The sequence below is a fragment of the Oncorhynchus tshawytscha genome, linkage group LG14 (assembly GCF_018296145.1).
Source record: "Oncorhynchus tshawytscha isolate Ot180627B linkage group LG14, Otsh_v2.0, whole genome shotgun sequence".
NCBI classification, from domain to species: domain Eukaryota; kingdom Metazoa; phylum Chordata; class Actinopteri; order Salmoniformes; family Salmonidae; genus Oncorhynchus; species Oncorhynchus tshawytscha.
Genome location: NC_056442.1, coordinates 54,345,083 through 54,363,687, shown reverse-complemented (window position 1 = coordinate 54,363,687; position 18,605 = coordinate 54,345,083). Strand labels below are relative to the sequence as shown.

General features: G+C 42.6%; 1 protein-coding gene and 1 pseudogene across 1 annotated transcript; one reads left to right on the top strand and one right to left on the bottom strand.

Moving 5' to 3' along the window:
• LOC112267309 overlaps window positions 1-18,605 on the bottom strand; it is a 115,748-nt pseudogene that overhangs the window by 45,572 nt on the left and 51,571 nt on the right.
• LOC121839292 (extracellular calcium-sensing receptor-like) lies at window positions 12,663-17,477 on the top strand. Its single transcript, XM_042297684.1, has 7 exons — window positions 12,663-12,946; window positions 13,333-13,627; window positions 14,191-14,480; window positions 14,725-15,005; window positions 15,126-15,334; window positions 15,670-16,015; window positions 16,267-17,477. Exons 1-7 carry the CDS (start codon window positions 12,663-12,665, stop codon window positions 17,181-17,183), a joined length of 2,622 nt encoding a protein of 873 aa, XP_042153618.1. The 3' UTR covers window positions 17,184-17,477.

Genomic DNA, 18,605 nt, shown 5'->3' with positions numbered 1-18,605 from the left:
GTCTAGCACATTTACTCAACTCTGAATGTACGGATCTAGAGGAGTTACACAAGGCTAGAGAGCTCCAAACGGACGTGGGTCTAGGTATACAGGATGCGGTGGCTTTCTCGGACATAGTCAAATTTGAAAACTTTCTGAAGATCAAGATTGTTGTTTTGTACCACAGGAGAGCTAATGCAGCTCTCTTGAAATTCTAAAACAACTCCCAACCTCATCCTCAGATTCTGTACTTTTATGTGCAAAACGCCGACTGTTATGCTATTACCAACATCACAGCAAAACGAACATTACTATGCCGTTACTAACATCACTGCGTTTTTAGGCGCACCATATGTGTGTCCATCCTGCCATACCAGCTACACCCGAAAGGGGGGAGGCACTCGTGCCTTTATAACTGTTCAGTATGTCTGGATGAAAATTGTCCGATGCAGCCCTTAAACCTGACACCCTGTGCGGATTGTCACCTCAAAAGTCGTTCGGCCTACTGTTAAGAAAAACGCAAAATTGAAACATGGCACCCCAAGGCCTGTAAATCTGTAAGCAATTGTGATATTAACAAGAAATGTCCAATATGCCATTGCAATTACAACCTTAAAATATACATCCCTAAACCTCATGTGTGTGGAATCATACATTGCCCAATCTGTAAAGTGCCTTTGAAAAGCAGAGATGCTGAAGTGGTTCAAGAAGTGCCACACGAGTGTAATATTCAGCCCTTGGCTGAAGATGAACATTCAGAGAAATATGTTTTTTAATGATTTTTAGACTAATCAGCAATCAGGGGTTCATTTGCCTATTTTTGTATCTACCATGACTTTCAAGGGTGAAAAGTGGTCGGCAGAGGGTCCCAATTGTGAACTGCTCTTTCTAAAACACTTTTGAAAACCCCAGTAAAGAAACTTCACGTTTATAGCGCATAAACCTTCTTTTGAACCCCTTTATTCAGCAAGGCATTGCACCCAGTGTCATAGCTCAAGGTAGTAAAATCTTGTGTTTTGTAGACCCCACCTTCAACCAGAGATACATTGACAGTTTAAGCTTCTAACCCATGAGATTGGCTCAAATGCCAGAGGCTTTGGGTTTTGAGAACTCTGAAAGACTGGTTTCCCCAATTCTTCACATCTGAGGAGAATCTACATTCTATTGGATCTTATCCCAGCCCTGAAATGTACGGGTGTAATCAAATGTCTCCCAAAGAGCGAGAGAGATTCATGGCGTGGTACGAGACAGTAAGACATAGCACCTTTGATTTCCATAAAGAGATGGAATCATACTGTGACAATGATGTGGTTATACTTCATGAAGGATGCCTAAGATTCAGAGAACAGGTAATCAAAGATGCAGGCATTGACCCCTGGAGTTGTACAACTATTGCATCGGCATGCATGAAAACCTATCGTACACACTTTCTGCCTACATCATCTATAGCAATCCCCTCGCCTGACAACTACCGCCGCCAATTCAAGTCATACTCTAGTGGGTCCATTCAATGGTTGGAGTACTTGGCCCAGGATAAAGACATTTTTATTCAACATGCTTTGAATAGGGGTGAGAATGCGTTTGGGGCTTATCATGTAAATAGATAAACACAGATTGACGGTGTTGAGACCATGTTTGAGTACAACGGTTGTTTCTTCCTCAGTTGTAAATCCTGCTTTGTGCCCCAGGACATGTGTGCGCTAACCCAAAATACTTTTGGGGAAATGTAGCAAGAGTTTCAAGACAAATTGGATTCTATAAAGGCTACTTACGGGATAAAAGTGAATGTGATGTGGGAGCATGAATGGATCGCACTCAAAAAGTCTGATCCTCATGTTGGAGCCTTCCTTTCCAGCTATGACACACCAGAACCCTTGAAACCACGACAGGCCTTGTATGGAGGCCGTACCAATGCTTTGACATTGAGGTATGTAGCGCAACCCGACAAGACAATAGGATATGTCGATTTTACACCCCTTCATCCTCATGTAATGAGTTCCTCATGCTATACTATGGGGCATCCTGAAATGATTTACTGCTACTTTGACTGACTCCAAAACTATTTTGGTCTGATCAAAGCAACTGTCTACCATCCTAGGGGTTTGTTTATACCAGTGTTGCCTTACAAGTGACCTCAAGGAAAACTTTTCTTTCCCCTTTGTCGCACCTGCAGTGAAAACAACAACTAGGAAAAGCCTTGTGATCACTCAGATCAAGAAAGAGCCCTGACAGGTGTATGGGTCACAGTTGAATTCTCTAAGGCTCTAGAGATGGGGTATCGTGTGGCCAAAATCTTTGAAGTGTGGAACTTTTCCAGGAAATCAGACACTCTTTTTAAAGAGTACATCAAGACATTCTTGAGATGCAAGCAAATGGCTTCAGGCTATCCTGCATCGGTCACAGATCAAGAGAGCAAAGACAAGTACATTCAAGACTATCACGACAGAGAAGGCATACTTCTTGACCCTAACGGAATAGAGGTCAACAAAACCAAAAGGAATGTGTCGAAATTGTACTTAAAGACCCCAAAGAATTTTTGGAATTTGTTTTTTTCGGAACAATACGATATTTCACATTTTTCATTCTTGAGTCAAGACATTGCCCTGGTGCAATGGAGGCGTAACAAGAAGTGGGTTCTACCCCCGGGTAATGTAAATGTGTTTCTTGCAGCATTTACCACGGCCTACGGCCGACTTGAACTGTACACCCTCATGGAGCAGCTATAGAGGCGGGTTCTTTACCATGACACAGACTCTCTGGTCTATGCAAGCAAACAGGGTGATTGAAACCCCCCACTTAGCAACTATCTGGGTGGTTTAAGGCCCTGGCAATCCTCAACATTCCCCTCTCGGGTGTACCCAACTATAAGCTTCATCAACAGATTCAAGTTTTTAAAGAAAAACAAGATACAGCACCCCTAAAGATTCCCCAACCCCCCTATGAAAGGGATGATGATAACTCATTTACCCCCTGAAAGTCTCCAGACCTTTTCCTAATCCCGATCTCTCAGGGTGGTTAGACGTTTGGATTCATTTTGAATGACTATGATTAAATTCAATACATTTTATTTGTAAAATTAAGCAATTTAACATTTGTGGCATTCTTGAAACATTTGATGTGAGCATACGCCTTGATTACACGGTCTTAAAGGACACATATTTGAACACTTTTGATATTTTCTAACAAAACAAGCTACACCGTTGTCATTACTTCTTAAATCATCATTATAAAGAGACATAACATCTTCAAAAGAAACTCCCCAGGTTCTTTGGCATAGGTAGAATACACAGTGGTGACCGCATGTAGTGGAAAGGTTATCTTGCACTTGTTTGATGCTTTGGTCAAAAATTCTTTAATAGATTTGGGGAAATGTGTAAAACTGGGGGGAAAGCCGTAGGAATCCAAAAAGGTGAGATTTTTCTTCCTCCTTCCTCTTCTGATGTCACAGCTAGCCAATGTTCACCCGGTATGTGTTTAGGATGGGTATTGACAATAAACATGGCCGGCCGCTCCGGCCATTTCTCGATAGGTAATTCATCACAAGCCAACATTCCACAAAATTGTTTTCCAATCAATCGGCTCATGAGCCCTTCCAACTCTTGGGTATTCATGTCTTTGCTCAACGATCCTTAATAATAATCCACTAAGACCTGTCTACGTTACCTTGGGACACCACTGTCACGTTCTGACCTTTATTTCCTTTGTTTTGTATTTATTTAGTATGGTCAGGGCGTGAGTTGGGTGGGCAGTCTATGTTTGTTTTTCTATGATTTGGGTATTTCTATGTTTCGGCCTAGTATTGTTCTCAATCAGAGGCAGGTGTCATTAGTTGTCTCTGATTGAGAATCATACTTAGGTAGCCTGGGTGTCACTGTGTGTTGGTGGGTGATTGTTCCTGTCTCTGTGTTTGCACCAGATAGGACTGTTTGGGGTTTTCACGTTTCTTGTTTTTGTATTCAGTTGTTCATGTGTACATTTACGTATTAAAAGAACCATGGACACTTACCACGCCGCATATTGGTCCTCTGATCATTTTCGCCTCTCCTCTTCGGAAGAGGAGGAGGAAATCCCTTACAGAATCACCCACCACAACAGGACCAAGCGGCGTGGTAACGGGCAACAGCAAAAGCAGCAGCAGGAGAGGGAACAGAGGCAGCAGCAGCAGGAACAGCAACAGCGAGTTCAGGATTTCGGGACATGGGAGCAGAATCTGGACTACACATCTTGGGAGGAGATAGACAGGTGGGCGGTCGACCCAGGGAGAGTGCCGGAGCCCGCCTGGGATTCGATGGAGCAGTGCGCGGAAGGTTACAGGAGAATGAGATTGGCGAAGCAAGCACGGCGGCGCGGATGGAAGCCCGAGAGTCAGCCCCAAAAATGTATTGGGGGGGGCACAGGGGGAGTGTGGCAGAGTCAGGAGTCAGACCTGAGCCAACTCCCCCCGTTTATCGTGAGGAGCCAAGGAGGAGCTCAGAACCAGAGCTGGTGTTGGAGGTGACCGAAGCAGAGACTGTGAAGGAGTTGATGGGGAAATTGGAGGAGAGAGATATGAGGGAGTTGCTGGTTTGGTGCATGAGGCATGACATTCGCCCGACGGAGCGTGTCAGGGATTTAATGGCACCTGGGTCAGCTCTCCATACTCATCCTGAGGTGCGTACTAGGGGTCTGGTGAAGACTGTGCCAGCCTCACGCACCAGGCCTCCTGTGCATCTCCCTAGCCTTGCACGTCCTGTGCCATCTCAGCACTACAGTGCTCCTAGCAGTGCTAACCGTGGCGGGCGTGGTGCTGGTCAGGCACTGTGTTATGCGGTGGTTCGCACGGTGTCCCCAGTACGCGTGCTTAGCCCGGTGCGCTACATCCCAGCTTCCCACATCTGCCGGGCTAGGGTGAAGATCCAGCCAGGGCGGTTGGTGCCAGCACTGCTCTCAAGATCTCCAGTACGCCTTCACGGTCCGATCCCAGAGGCGCCAGAGCCCCTCAGCCCAGAGGCGCCAGAGCCCCTCAGCCCAGAGGCCCCAGAGCCCCTCTGTCCCGAGCAGCTGCCCCTCTGTCCCGAGCTGTCCCTCTGTCCAGTGGGGTCATTGAGAGGGGTTGCCATGGTTAGAGAGCCACGGAGGCGGACAATGAGGCAGACTAAGACAATGGTGAAGTGGGGTCCGCGTCCCGCGCAGACGCCCACCTAGACCCTCCCCTATAGGTCAAGGTTTTGCGGCCGGAGTCCGCACCTTTGGGGGGGGCTACTGTCACATTCTGACCTTTATTTCCTTTGTTTTGTATTTATTTAGTATGGTCAGGGCGTGAGTTGGGTGGGTTTTCGCACAGTTATTGTTTTGTTCGTTATTTCATGTATAGTTCCTTTATTAAAGAACATGAATAACCACCACGACGCTGCATTTTGGTCCGCCTCTCCTTCACCACAGGAAAACCCTTACAACCACAGACAGATTTCCTGAGGTGTCTTCATCAGGTATTAAATTGAAAGCATACAATGTGTAACCCTCTGCAAAATAATTTCTGTCAATACGTAAAGAGAGATCTTTTAGATGGCTCTCGGTAGCCAGGAATAGATTGTAAAATTCTCGCACAGATATGTTATTCAATTTTGGTTGGAAAGCCTTAGCAGGGACCTGACGTCCATCCTGACAGAGAGCTACATACTCTGCATTGAAGTGTTGAAAATTAAATGGGTTTTTATGTAAGCTGCCCGTTTTAGAGAAGTGATCAACCAAACCTATAACAATGTAAAGGGCCAAGAAAAAGGTTTTCTTGACTACAGATATCTACTGCCCACAGGTATGTTAAATGTTTTCATGGTAATTCTTTGGAGAGGGTAAAGGGCATTTCCTTTCATCAAAGCCTGTGAGTGAACCAGACGAACTGCCGGAAATACAGACACTTTTTTAATAAAAAGTGTTGCCCCCAAAACTTTTAATCTAATCTAAAGTCACCGTCCTGGGCAGACATCAAGCAAAACTCATCCTTGGCCCTGGTTAATTTTAGTCTTAAATCAACCAAAAAATTGAAGGACACCCACTGACGCGATGTGATCATTCTTGCTCATTTTTCAGAATAAAAGCCTGAAACTATGTCTAAAGACTGTTCACACCATGTGGAAGCCCTAGGGAAAGGAATCTGGTTGATATCCCTTTAAATGGAGGGAGGGCATGCAGTGGAACCGAGAGGTTTCAGAAAAACAGCACTTCCTGGTTGGATTTTCCTCAGGTTTTCGCCTGCAATATCAGTTCTGTTATACTCACATACAATTTTTTTGACAGTTTTGGAAACTTTTGAATGTTTTCTATCCTAATCTGCCAATTGTATGCATATTCTAGCTTCTGGGCCTGAGAAATAGGCAGTTTCATTTGGGTACATTTTTCATCCAAACATCAAAATAATGCCCCCTTGTCTCAAGAGTTAAGGGGCCGTGAAAGATTGAGCTCTGGCTTTATAGCTTCACAGGACGTGTGGTGTAAAAGAGCCATGTTGCTTGTTCTTTTAGAAAATACTTCAGAGTATTATTTTTGTTGTTTTTGGTCCAGGCCTCCTCACTTTACCACGTCTTTGACTTACTGAGTTTCTTAACCTCTGCCTTTTAGGGGCAGGCCTGAGCCTTGTACCCGGAGGTCTCTTTTTTGGTTTTCGAGACAACATCATAAGCCCCGAGCCTTCTTGATGCTCGGCATCTGGTGACGGTGTTCTGGTCGTAGCATTGGCTACAACCTCACTTACTATATTTTTAGCCGCTGATTTTAAATGTGGTTTGCTATGCTGAGGCCTCTCTAAACAGTAAAACCATCCTAAAGAGGTTACGAAATATACCTCCTATCCCAGAACCGTACATGGTCGGGGATCCATAATAGCCGGGTAAACCAACATAGTATGAGACATAGCGGTTAGGGTCGAGATGTTGGTGGTCCATAACCCTTTTAATTTATTTGTATTATGTTTATATAAATATATATATAATACTAATATTATATTATATATGTAGAGAGGTTTTTGTGGGTCTAAAGTGGAGTTTTACAATCGGTTTACCATAAGTAAATTCGATGTTTTCGCTCTGATCCGTTTTAAAACTTGTTAAGGCGATGGGTTCCCCTACAGGAAGTCCACCCCCCCGTTCAGCTGAAAAAGTGGCGCAGGGAATGCAAAAATATTATTTCGAAATATTTAACCTCCACACATTAACAAGTCCAATACCTCAAATTAAAGATAAACACCTTGTTCATCTACCTAGCATGTCAGATTTTTAAAATATTTTACGGCGAAAACACAACATATATTTATGTTAGACCACCACCAAACCAAAGAAAAAACGTAGCCATTTTTTCCAGCAAAAGATAAAAATCACAAAAGCAGGATTTTTAAAAAATCAATCACTAACCTCTTGAAAATCTTCATCAGATAACAGTCATATGACATGTTACACAGTACATTTATGTACTTTGTTCGATAATATGCATTTTATATCCATAAATATCAGTTTACATTGACGCCATGTTCAGAAAATCCTCCAAAATATCCGGAGGAATTATAGAAAGCTACGCCAGATAACAGAAATACTCATCATAAACTTTGACTAAAGATACATGTTCTACATATAATTAAAGATACACTGGTTCTTAATGCAACCGCTGTGTCACATTTTTTTTTTTACGTTACGGAAAAAGCCTAACATTGCAATAATCTGAGACGGCGCTCAGACGTAACAATATTTCTCCGCCATGTTGGAGTCAACAGAAATACAAAATTACAACATAAATATTCCCTTACCTTTGATGATCTTTCATCAGAATGTAGTGCAAGGAGTCATAGTTCAACAATAAATAATTTTGTTTCATAATGTTCAATTCTAGTGTCCAAGTAGCAGCATTTGCTACCACTTTCAGCTCACATGGCCAAAAAATTACTTCTGGTCCAGGATAACTTTGCATGAAAACTTCCAAAACTTTCAAAAGACATATTAGAGGTCGAAGAAACTGGTCACACTAAGTGCAGAATCAATCTTCAGGATGTTATAATCATATATATCCAATAGCATTCCAACCGGATCATTCGATTTCATCTGGGGCTGATTGAAACAGCCGAAGCACTCAAAGACAAACGCGCCACAACAAAATGGAATTCTTTTGCGACACCAACTACTTTCCTTCCCATTAGGTCAAAGTTCACAGCAAATGCTCCATTATATTTTCTAATGAATGAGGACATCTAGTGGAAGACGTAGGAAGTGTTTCCAGATCCATAACTTGTTGGGAAGGGAGGGGACGATGACGTCAAAGTTGCCCCAACTTTCAGGATTTCAAAACTTGTTTGGAAGTTTGCCTGCCCTGTGAGTTCTGTTATACTCACAGACATAATTCAAATGGTTTTAGAAACTTCAGAGTGTTTTCTATCCAATATTAATAATAATATGCATATATTAGCAATTTAGGACGTATTTTCATGCAGTTCACTATGGGCACGCAAATCATCCAAAGTGAAAATACTGCCCCCTATCTGTAAGTGGTTTTAAGCTCAACCAGAATGTTTTCAATATATTTCTTGTTTATACGTCATAGTAGACAGTGACTATATCGCCATCCTTTCCGTCTATATGAACTGCTCTCAGGAGGGGCACACAACTGTCTCCGACCCTTTGATAGGATATGATGTCGGTATAAACAAATATGTTGTAAAATCCTGCATGTATATCCGCAGGGAATGGGAATAATTTATCTTTCACATACGTACATTTATTGGGACCCATCCCCAACATGTAGGCTAAATTACGCTGGTTTTTATACACCCACCAGCATCCCCTGAGATTTGTACATGTTTATGTATAGGGTTGTAGATCAAGAGTATTTCCATATTGTTCTGGGTTAGGAGTTCATTCAATTCTGAGACGATCCTGTCGTATGTAATCTCACTGAGACCTACTTCCCAGGCCTCTGATAACTATATAGGCTTTGGAAAATTGGTTGTATAATTCGAACTTTAGTTATTACGATATATGTGCCTGACGCATTACTGGGGAGAGTCAGGTAGAAGCCGCTGTGTTCCGTGATGCACTCCTGTGTACACGCGAATGATGCTGTATTTATCATGCATGAGGGTATAAAAACTTCTTATGGTATAGGGGACGCTTGCGTCCCACTTGGCCAAAAGCCAGGAAAAATGCTGCGCGGCAAATTCAAATAAAATGATATAAAAATCAAACTTTCATTAAATCACACATGTAATATACTAAATTAAAGCTATACTCGTTGTGAATCCAGCCAACATGTCAGATTTTAAAAAGGCTTTTCAGAGAAAGCATAAGAATCTATTATCTGATGATAGCACAACAGTAAACAAAGAGAGTAGCATATTTCAACCCTGCAGGCGCTACACAAAACGCAGAAATAAAATATAAAACCTGCCTTACCTTCGACGAGCCTCTTTTGTTGGCACTCCAATATGTCCCATAAACATCACAATTGGTCCCTTTGTTTGATTAATTCCGTCCATATATTTCCAAAATGTCCATTTATTTGGCGCGTTTGATCCAGAAAAAACAGCTTCCAAATTGCGCAACGTCACTACAAAATATTTCAAAAGTTGCCTGTAAACTTTGCCAAAACATTTTAAACTACTTTTGTGATACAACTTGTATTGTTAAACGTTAATATTCGATCAAATTGAAGACGGGTCTATCTGTGTTCACTACAGGAAGACAACAAACCAACGCTACTTTTCAAGTCTTGCGCAACTCTCAACAGTGTTACGCAGTTCCTAGATGGCCATACTGTTTCACTGCACAAAGGAATAACCTCAACCAAATTCAAAAGACTGGTGACATCCAGTGGAAGCGGTAGGAACTGAAAACAAGTTCCTAAGAAATATCGTTTCCCAATGAGAAAACACTGAACAGACAGAGACCTCGCAAAAAAAATTCTGAAAGGTTAGTCCTCGGGGCTTTGCCTGATACATAAGTTCTGTTATACTCACAGACATGATTCAAACTGTTTTAGAAACTTCAGTGTGCTTTATATCCAAATCTACTAATAATATGCATATCTTATATTCTTGGCCTGAGTAGCAGGAAGTTGAAATTGGGCACGCTATTTATCCAAAAGTGAAAATGCTGCCCCTTATACCTTAAGAAGTTAAGGGCACTCCTCTTATTGTTGAAGCAGTCCTTTGGGTATCAGGGCGTGGTTAACGCAGCCGTGTACTTAGTTGTCTTCGGGGACTGACCCTTCTGAGGATGTACCTTCTTGGGGTTCCTTTGAATCATAATCCTCAGGATTCGTAAATATTATGCACTTCCTTAGCTGAACAATGCTCTTCCACTGTTGGCTCTGTACAAAATGAACGTCCAACAACTCTAACATTTTCAATTCCATTAGATCCCAACTTTAATAAGCATGTGCAACCTAAAATCCCAAGTCAGGCCACCATCACAAATGTTTTGGCTGCGGGTTTCCTCGTTGCTGATATGGAACTCCACGCATCCACATGGAAATCCATTCTTTCTTTGTAATTTCACCCTGTGAAATACTTTTCCTGAAGAGTCAGGGGTACCTTCCCAACGGGTCTCGTAGCCCGTGAACAACCTATACCCCTTTGTGATAACTCTCAGTTCAGGACACACAACCTTGCAAAAAACCGGCCAGTCTTCAAGCCCGTAGTCCACTCCTAAAGTCTGGTCTGTATATTCTTCTCCTTCGCCTACCGTATAGACGTTTGGAATGAGACTAACGTGAGGTAAACAATAATTCATTCATTGGAAGACCAATTGATCAGATATTAAAATATCTGAAAGTTATATTAGGAAAATTATAAGTTTGTAATCTGAATATTTTCCTTGGTGCCCCGACTTCTTAGTTAATTACAGTAACATGATTAATTTGTTTAATCGTGAAATAATAATTAAGAGAGTTATTTGATCAAATTTAGTCTTCAGTATTAATGATGCCACGACAATAGCTTGGAAAATTCAGGAAAAATATGTAACGGCTTTAGAAGCTTCTGATAGGCTGATTGACATCATTTGAGTCAATTGGAGGTGTACCTGTGGATGTATTTCAAGGCCTACCTTCAAACTCAGTGCCTCTTTCCTTGACATCATGGGAAAATCAAATGAAATCAGCCAAGACCTCAGAAAAAAAACTTGTAGACCTCCACAAGTCTGGTTCATCCTTGGGAGCAATTTCCAAATGAATGAAGGTACCACGTTCATCTATACAAACAATAGTACGCAAGGTTAAACACCATGGTAACACGCAGGCGTCATACCGCTCAGGAAGAAGATGCGTTCTGTCTCCTAGAGATTAGCGTGCTTTGGTGCGAAAAGTGCAAATCAAACCCAGAACAACAGCAAAGGACCTTGTGAATATACTGGAGGAAACAGGTATGAAAGTATATCTGTTTCCACAGTAAAACGAGTCCTATACCGAAATAACCTGAAAGGCCGCTCAGCAAGGAAGAAGCCACTGCTCCAAAATCGCCATAAAATGCCAGACTACGGATTGCAACTGCACATGGGGACAAAGATTGTGACTATTGTTATGTTTGGAGGAAAAAGGTGGAGTCTTGCATCCGTGAAGCACGGGGGTGGCAGCATCATGTTGTGGGGTTGCTTTGCTGCAGGAGGGACTGGTGCACTTCACAAAATAGATGACATCATGAGGAGAAAAAATTATGTGGATATATTGAAGCAACATCTCAAGACATCAGTCAGGAAGTTAAAGCTTGGTCGCAAATGGGTCTTCCAAATGGACAGTGACACCAAGCATACTTCCAAAGTTGTGGCTAAATTGGCCAAAGGACAAAAAATCAAGGTTTTGAAGTGGCCAGCTCTGTCAGGAGGAATGGGCCAAAATTCACCCAACTTACTGTGGGAAGCTTGTGGAAGGCTACCCAAAATGTTTGACCCAAGTTAAACAATTTAAAGATAATGCTACCAAATACTAATTGAGTGTTTGTAAACGTCTGACCAACTGGGAATGTGATGAAAGAAATAAAACCTGAAATAAATAATTTTCTCTACTATTATTCTGCCTTTTCACATTCTCGAAATAAAGTGGTGATCCTAAATGACCAAAAACATGGAATTTTTACTTGGATTAAATGTCAGGAATTTTGAAAAACTGTTTTTAAATGGATTTGGCTAAGGCAAATGTAAAATTCCGACTTCAACTGAAAGGCAACGTGCCAAGAGGACTAGACTGTAGGGTAAATATAAGAGAGGAAGCTTACCAAGAGGACTACACTGTAGAATAAATCCTGTGTATTGCCAGTGTGCCAAGAGGACTAACTGTAGAGGATTAACTGCATAGAGCCAGCATACCAAGAAGACAAGACTGTTGGGTAAATACTGTGCAGAGCCAGCATGCCAAGTGGACTAGACAGTAAGGGAAATATAAGAGGCTCATGGTTATTCTGTGTCTAACGTATGTTTATGTCTATCTAAACCATTACAGTCAACGTAGTTCTGATGCTGGTGCATCTCTATAGCTGAAAGAAGCAAGACCTGACTGAGTGAGCAGAGCAGCTTCTAGCCCCTCCCTCCTTGGCATGGCCATACCCACAGTGTGGCCCCCAGAGGAATCCCCACAGAGGTACGGTGGGTATTTAACCCAGAGAAGAGAGGTATCCTGACATATATGGGTCTGTGTGGCACTGTATTACTCCATACCTTCTACACATCAGGGGAATGAGGCTCTCTCCGGCTCCTGCTCTGGATCCAAGTCTGGCTGGTAGTCTGGTTCTACTACATTTAGCTGTGGTGACTGGTGGGCTTGCCTTGCTCTCATCTGCCTCTGTCTCTGCCTCTGGGCTGGAGTCTGTCAGATGCAGGCTCCAAGGCACCCCTCGTCCTCCGGCGTTCTCCCAGGACGGGGACTTTGTCATCGGGGGTGTTTTCTCAATTCATTACTATATGCACACTGTGGATCACAGCTACACCAGCCTGCCTGAGCCCCTGCAGTGCACAGGGAGGTCAGTGAGCGCAAGAGGGAACAGGGGACAGGACTGTGGCTGTGTGGGGAGACATATGAATTGTGTTTTAAAGACAGAGAAACAGTTTGTTTAAAGATTGATAAACAGTGTGTTTAAAGACAGAGATACAGTGTTTTAAAGACAGATAAACCGTGTTTAAAGAGTGTGTTTGTGTCTCAGAGAGTAGGTAAAGACTACTATTACAAAGGATCACATTTTCAATTGCAGGCTATACTACAATGTCCTCAATTACAGACAACAAAAGTTAAGACATACAGACGGTATGGAAAATGATACTAGATATTAGGCTGTTTGCCATGGTAACATTCTGTAGGCTAGTTTATGATTCATCAGGAGGTGCTCACTGACACATCTTCTATTTACAGTATGGATTCCCGTGAGTTGCGCTTCTCCCGCGCCATGATCTTCGCAGTTGAGGAGATAAACAACAGTTCGTACCTTCTACCGGGTATCATGCTTGGTTATCAAGTGCACGACTCCTGCAACTTGGTCCCTATGGCCGTGAAAGTGGCCTTCCAGCTGGCTAACGGCCTGGACCCCATGTTTGATACCGGAGAACAGTGCTCAGGGTCGGCTACAGTGACAGCTATCGTTGGCGAGTCTGCCTCCACACCAACCATCAGCATGTTGCGCATCATTGGCCCTTTTGGAATTCCTCAGGTAAACTTCTATGGAAAGAAATCATTCAGCCTCTTTTAATTTACTGTATTTCTACTGTATATTCTCCTATCTTTCAGGAATGAGTTAAACTTTTAATTTACTGTATTCCTAGTGTATATCCTCCTCTCTTTCAGGAATATACATTTCTGTTTGAAAATATGGAGAGAAAGGCATTTGAACATAGACTGAGAACTATGAGTCTGGAGAACATCTAGAGGCATTAAAACATGGTCTGAGGACTATCTTTCATAGGCTAGGTTGTTATGGGAGACCAGGGATTGGTGTCACAGTTTTGTGTATCCTTTTCATTCTGGCGTAATGAAAAACAATAGTTTGGCTTATTATTATTAATATCTCCCCTCCCTAAAAAACATTATTCCACTTTTATTTAACCAGGTAAGCTAGTTGAGAACAAGTTCTCATTTGCAACTGCGAACTGGCCAAGATAAGGCCAACATCAAACTACACAGCTAAATAAAATAGCAGGAAGTAGCCAATACATTAGAATTGTGAGGCCGACATGATGTTCTTTCTCATGTTTTCGACTGTCTGTTTTTACCAAGGTGAGCCACTCTTCCACCTGTGCGTGTCTGAGTGATAAGAAACAGTATCCAACCTTCTTCAGAACCATCCCCAGTGATCAGTTCCAGGCTGCCGCTCTGGCCCACCTCATCAGGCACTTCGGCTGGACCTGGATTGGGGCGGTCCGTTCCGACTCTGACTACGGTAATAACGGGATGGCTGCTTTCCTGCAGGCAGCACAAGAGGAAGGCATCTGTGTGGAGTATTCTGAAGCCTTCTCCCTTACCAACCCACTCAGTAGAGTGCAACGGGTGGCTGACGTGATCCGCAGGTGATCCATGATTACTTGTGAACTTTTCATTCATACAAGTCCAAGACAAGATTTATAAAATATATTGTTGTTGGTATATTCTCTCATTTCCAAAGCTGATCTGTGAGACCAACATGATTTGCATATCTTAAGCATGTCATAAGTGTTGATTAATACGAATGTTCATGTTCACTTCACTGAGACATTACAATGAATGACAAACATGACCAGCATATTAAGCATATGATATAATCTTGTTCCCCAGCTCCACAGCCCGGGTGGTGGTTGCATTCGTATCCTCTTGGGACATGAGAATCCTGCTGAGGGAGATGGAACGCCTGCCCTCTCCGCCCCGCCAGTGGATCGGGAGCGAGTCCTGGGTCACTGAACCAGAGATGCTGCATTTCGGCCTGTGTGCCGGGACCATCGGAATTGGCATCCAACGCTCTGTCATCCCCGGCCTCAGGGACTTCCTCCTGGACCTCTCCCCACAGAAGGTGTCCAACTCTCCCCTGCTCACTGAGTTCTGGGAAGCAGCCTTCGGCTGTAGGCTGGGTATAGGTATCTATCTATCTGTCCGTCCATCCGTCGTCCATCCGTCTGTCTGTCTGTCTCTCTGTCTCTCTGTCTCTCTCTCTTTCTGTCTATCTGTAGGGACCTCTACAGGTGTTGGGGTTGAGGAGAAAGTGTGTGATGGCAGTGAGGATATACAGCAGCTAAAGACCCCCTACACAGATACATCCCAGCTGCGTGTCACTAACATGGTGTATAAAGCTGTTTATGCCATAGCACACGCCATCCACAGCATCGTTTGTGAAGAGAGAGAAAACTCCACTGTGAACTGTGACAAAAACCTTAATGTGAAGCCAACACAGGTGAATGACAAGTCTATAGTCTAATTTCCTGGTGAATATGTTTGTTTATACTATATGTATGAAGGCCTAGGAGTTCTCATTATACTTTACAACTTCTTCTGAAGTAACACATCTGATAAATATGATTTAAATTAATGTTCTGTTTCTCTCTCTCCATCTCTCTTCCCTTCTCTCCTTATCTCTCTTTCCATATTTCTTCCCCTTTCTCCATCTCTCATCTCTCTATTCCCCTCTCTCCATCTATCTCTCCATCTCTCATCCTCTCACTCATCTATCTCTTCCCTTATCTCCATTTCTCTTCATCTCTCTCCCTCCCTTGCCCTTTTAACCCCCAGGTCCTGGAGAGATTGAGGAGGGTGAACTTCTCTCGTAACGGGTACCAGGTGTCTTTCGATGCCAACGGGGACCCAGTGGCCACCTATGAGCTGGTCAACTGGCAGATACAGGAGAGTGGGAAGATGGAGTTTGTGACAGTGGGGCGCTATGATGGGTCTCTGCCTCTTGACCAGAGGCTTGACATCGAGAGGGAAATCACCTGGGTAAAGAACAGTACACAAGTACCTGTGTCAGTGTGCAGTGAGAGCTGTCCCCCAGGCACTCGTAAGGCTATACAGAAAGGAAAGCCTGTATGCTGTTATGACTGTATCCAATGTGCAGAGGGAGAAATAAGTGATAACACAGGTAGGACTATAGGAACAGTTGGTAAAATTGTGTAGTAATTTCTATCACGGTTTGTTCATATTACCACACTGCAAAGGTTGTGCCTGTCAATCATGTTCCTATTCTTATTATCTTATGTAAGCTGCACATTAATTAAACATTCTTTATTGTATACTTACAAAGTGCAGCATTGTGGGACATGTATTTGTAAATAAATAAAACCTGAATCTATTATTATTAACATTTGATATCTGTTGTTTTGTCCTGGTCAGATTCTTCAGACTGTCTGATCTGTCCAGAAGAGTACTGGCCCAACGCTGAGAGAGACCGCTGTATCCTTAAGCCTGTGGAGTTCCTGTCCTTCCACGAGGTTCTCGGAATCATCCTGACCGCCTGCTCTGTGGGCGGGGCTCTACTGGCCATCGCCACGGCAGCTGTCTTCTACCGCCACCGAAATTCTGCCATCGTCAGGGCCAACAACTCTGAGCTGAGCTTCCTGCTGCTCTTCTCCTTGGCTCTGTGTTTTCTGTGTTCTCTTACTTTCATTGGCCGGCCCTCTGAGTGGTCCTGTATGCTGCGTCACACAGCGTTTGGGATCACCTTCGTCCTCTGTATCTCTTGTGTTCTGGGGAAAACAATAGTGGTGTTGATGGCCTTCAGGGCTACGCTTCCAGCCAGTAATGTCATGAAATGGTTTGGTCCTCAACAGCAGAGATTGACTGTAGTGTCCTTCACGTTTGTCCAGGCTTTGATATGCACTCTGTGGTTGGTCCTGTCCCCTCCCTTCCCCATTAAAAACCTCACTACCTACAAGGAAAAGATCATTCTAGAGTGTGATGTGGGTTCAGCTATTGGTTTCTGGGCTGTGTTGGGCTATATAGGACTCCTGTCTCTCTTGTGCTTTGTGCTGGCTTTTCTGGCTCGGAAGCTGCCTGATAACTTCAATGAGGCCAAATTCATCACCTTCAGCATGCTCATATTCTGTGCAGTCTGGATCACCTTTATCCCAGCTTATGTCAGCTCTCCTGGGAAGTTGACTGTAGCTGTGGAGATCTTTGCCATCATCACCTCTAGCTTTGGGTTGTTCTTTCTATTATTTGTTCCTAAATGCTTTATTATTCTGTTCAGGCCGGAGAAGAACACCAAGAAACACCTCATGGAGAAGACATCCAATGATAAACGTTATTAAGAAATGATAGAGGGGAACAAACATTGTAACGTTCAGTTATATGGTTTATCATACAGTTAGGTAGGACTACTCTGACAGAGATGAACAACAATTTAGCAGATAATCATTGGTAACATTGTAACTAGTAACATGACAGGTTCACATTAGATATTCCAATGTTATGAGAGATTGTTCAAATCTAGAGTGTTAAAATCTGATTTGACCTGCTACATGATGTGATTAGCAGTAGTCTACAGAGTGGAACCACTTCCATGTTGTTGGAGAAAAGCTTTAACCTATATGAATTGATATAACATTGAAGTGCATGTGTTCAATTGATATTGTAACTCATCAATTTATGTATGATAATATAATAAACATTTTCCTACACAGTTGAAGTGGGAAGTTTACATACACTTAGTTTATAGTCATTGCAACTCGTTTTTCAACAACTCCACACTTTTCTTGTTCACAAATTGTAATCTACTCTGTACATGACACAAGGAATTTTTCCAACAATTGTTTACAGATAGATTATTTTACTTTTAATTCACTGTTTCACACTTCCAGTGGGTGAGATGTTTACATGCACTTAGTTGACTGTGCCTTTATACAGCTTGGACAATTCCAGAAATATATGTCATGGCATTAGAAGCTTCTGATATGTTGATTGACATCATTTGAGTCAATTGGAGGTGTACCTGTGGATGTATTTCAAGGCCTACCTTCAAACTCAGTGCCTCTTTGTTTGACATCATGGTAAAATCAAATGAAATCGGCCATTACCTCAGAAAAAAAAAGATAGACCTCCACAGTCTGGTTTATCCTTGGGAGCAATTTCCAAACGCCTGAAGGTACCACGTTCATCTGTACAAACAATAGTACTGTCTCGCCCTTGTTTCTCTATGGTGTAGTAAGTCAGTGCGTGACTACGAGTTATTCTAGTTCATAATTTCTATATTGTGTTCGATATTTTATTTTCTATGTTGGTGTTTTGTTTGATTCCCAATTAGAGGCAGCTGATAATCGTTGTCTCTAATTGGGGATCATATATAGGTAGATATTTGTCCCACCTGTGTTTGTGAGATTTTATTTTGTGTTTATGCATGTGTTCCATGTAGTCAAGTTCCGTTGTTCGTTTATTTGATTTATTGTTTTTGGTTTAAGTTTCACTTTGGAATAAATATGTGGAACTCAATATCAGCTGTGCCTTGCTCCAGTTCTTACGATAACCGTGACAAGTACGCAAGTAAAAACACCATGGGACAATGCATGCGTCGTACCGCTCAGGAGGAATATGTGTTCTATCTCCTAGAGTTTAAAGTACTTTTGTGCGAAAATTGCAAATCAATCCTAGAACAACAACAAAGGACCTTGTGAAGATGCTGGGAAAACAGGTACGAAAGTATTTATATCCACAGTAAAACGAGTCCTATATTGACA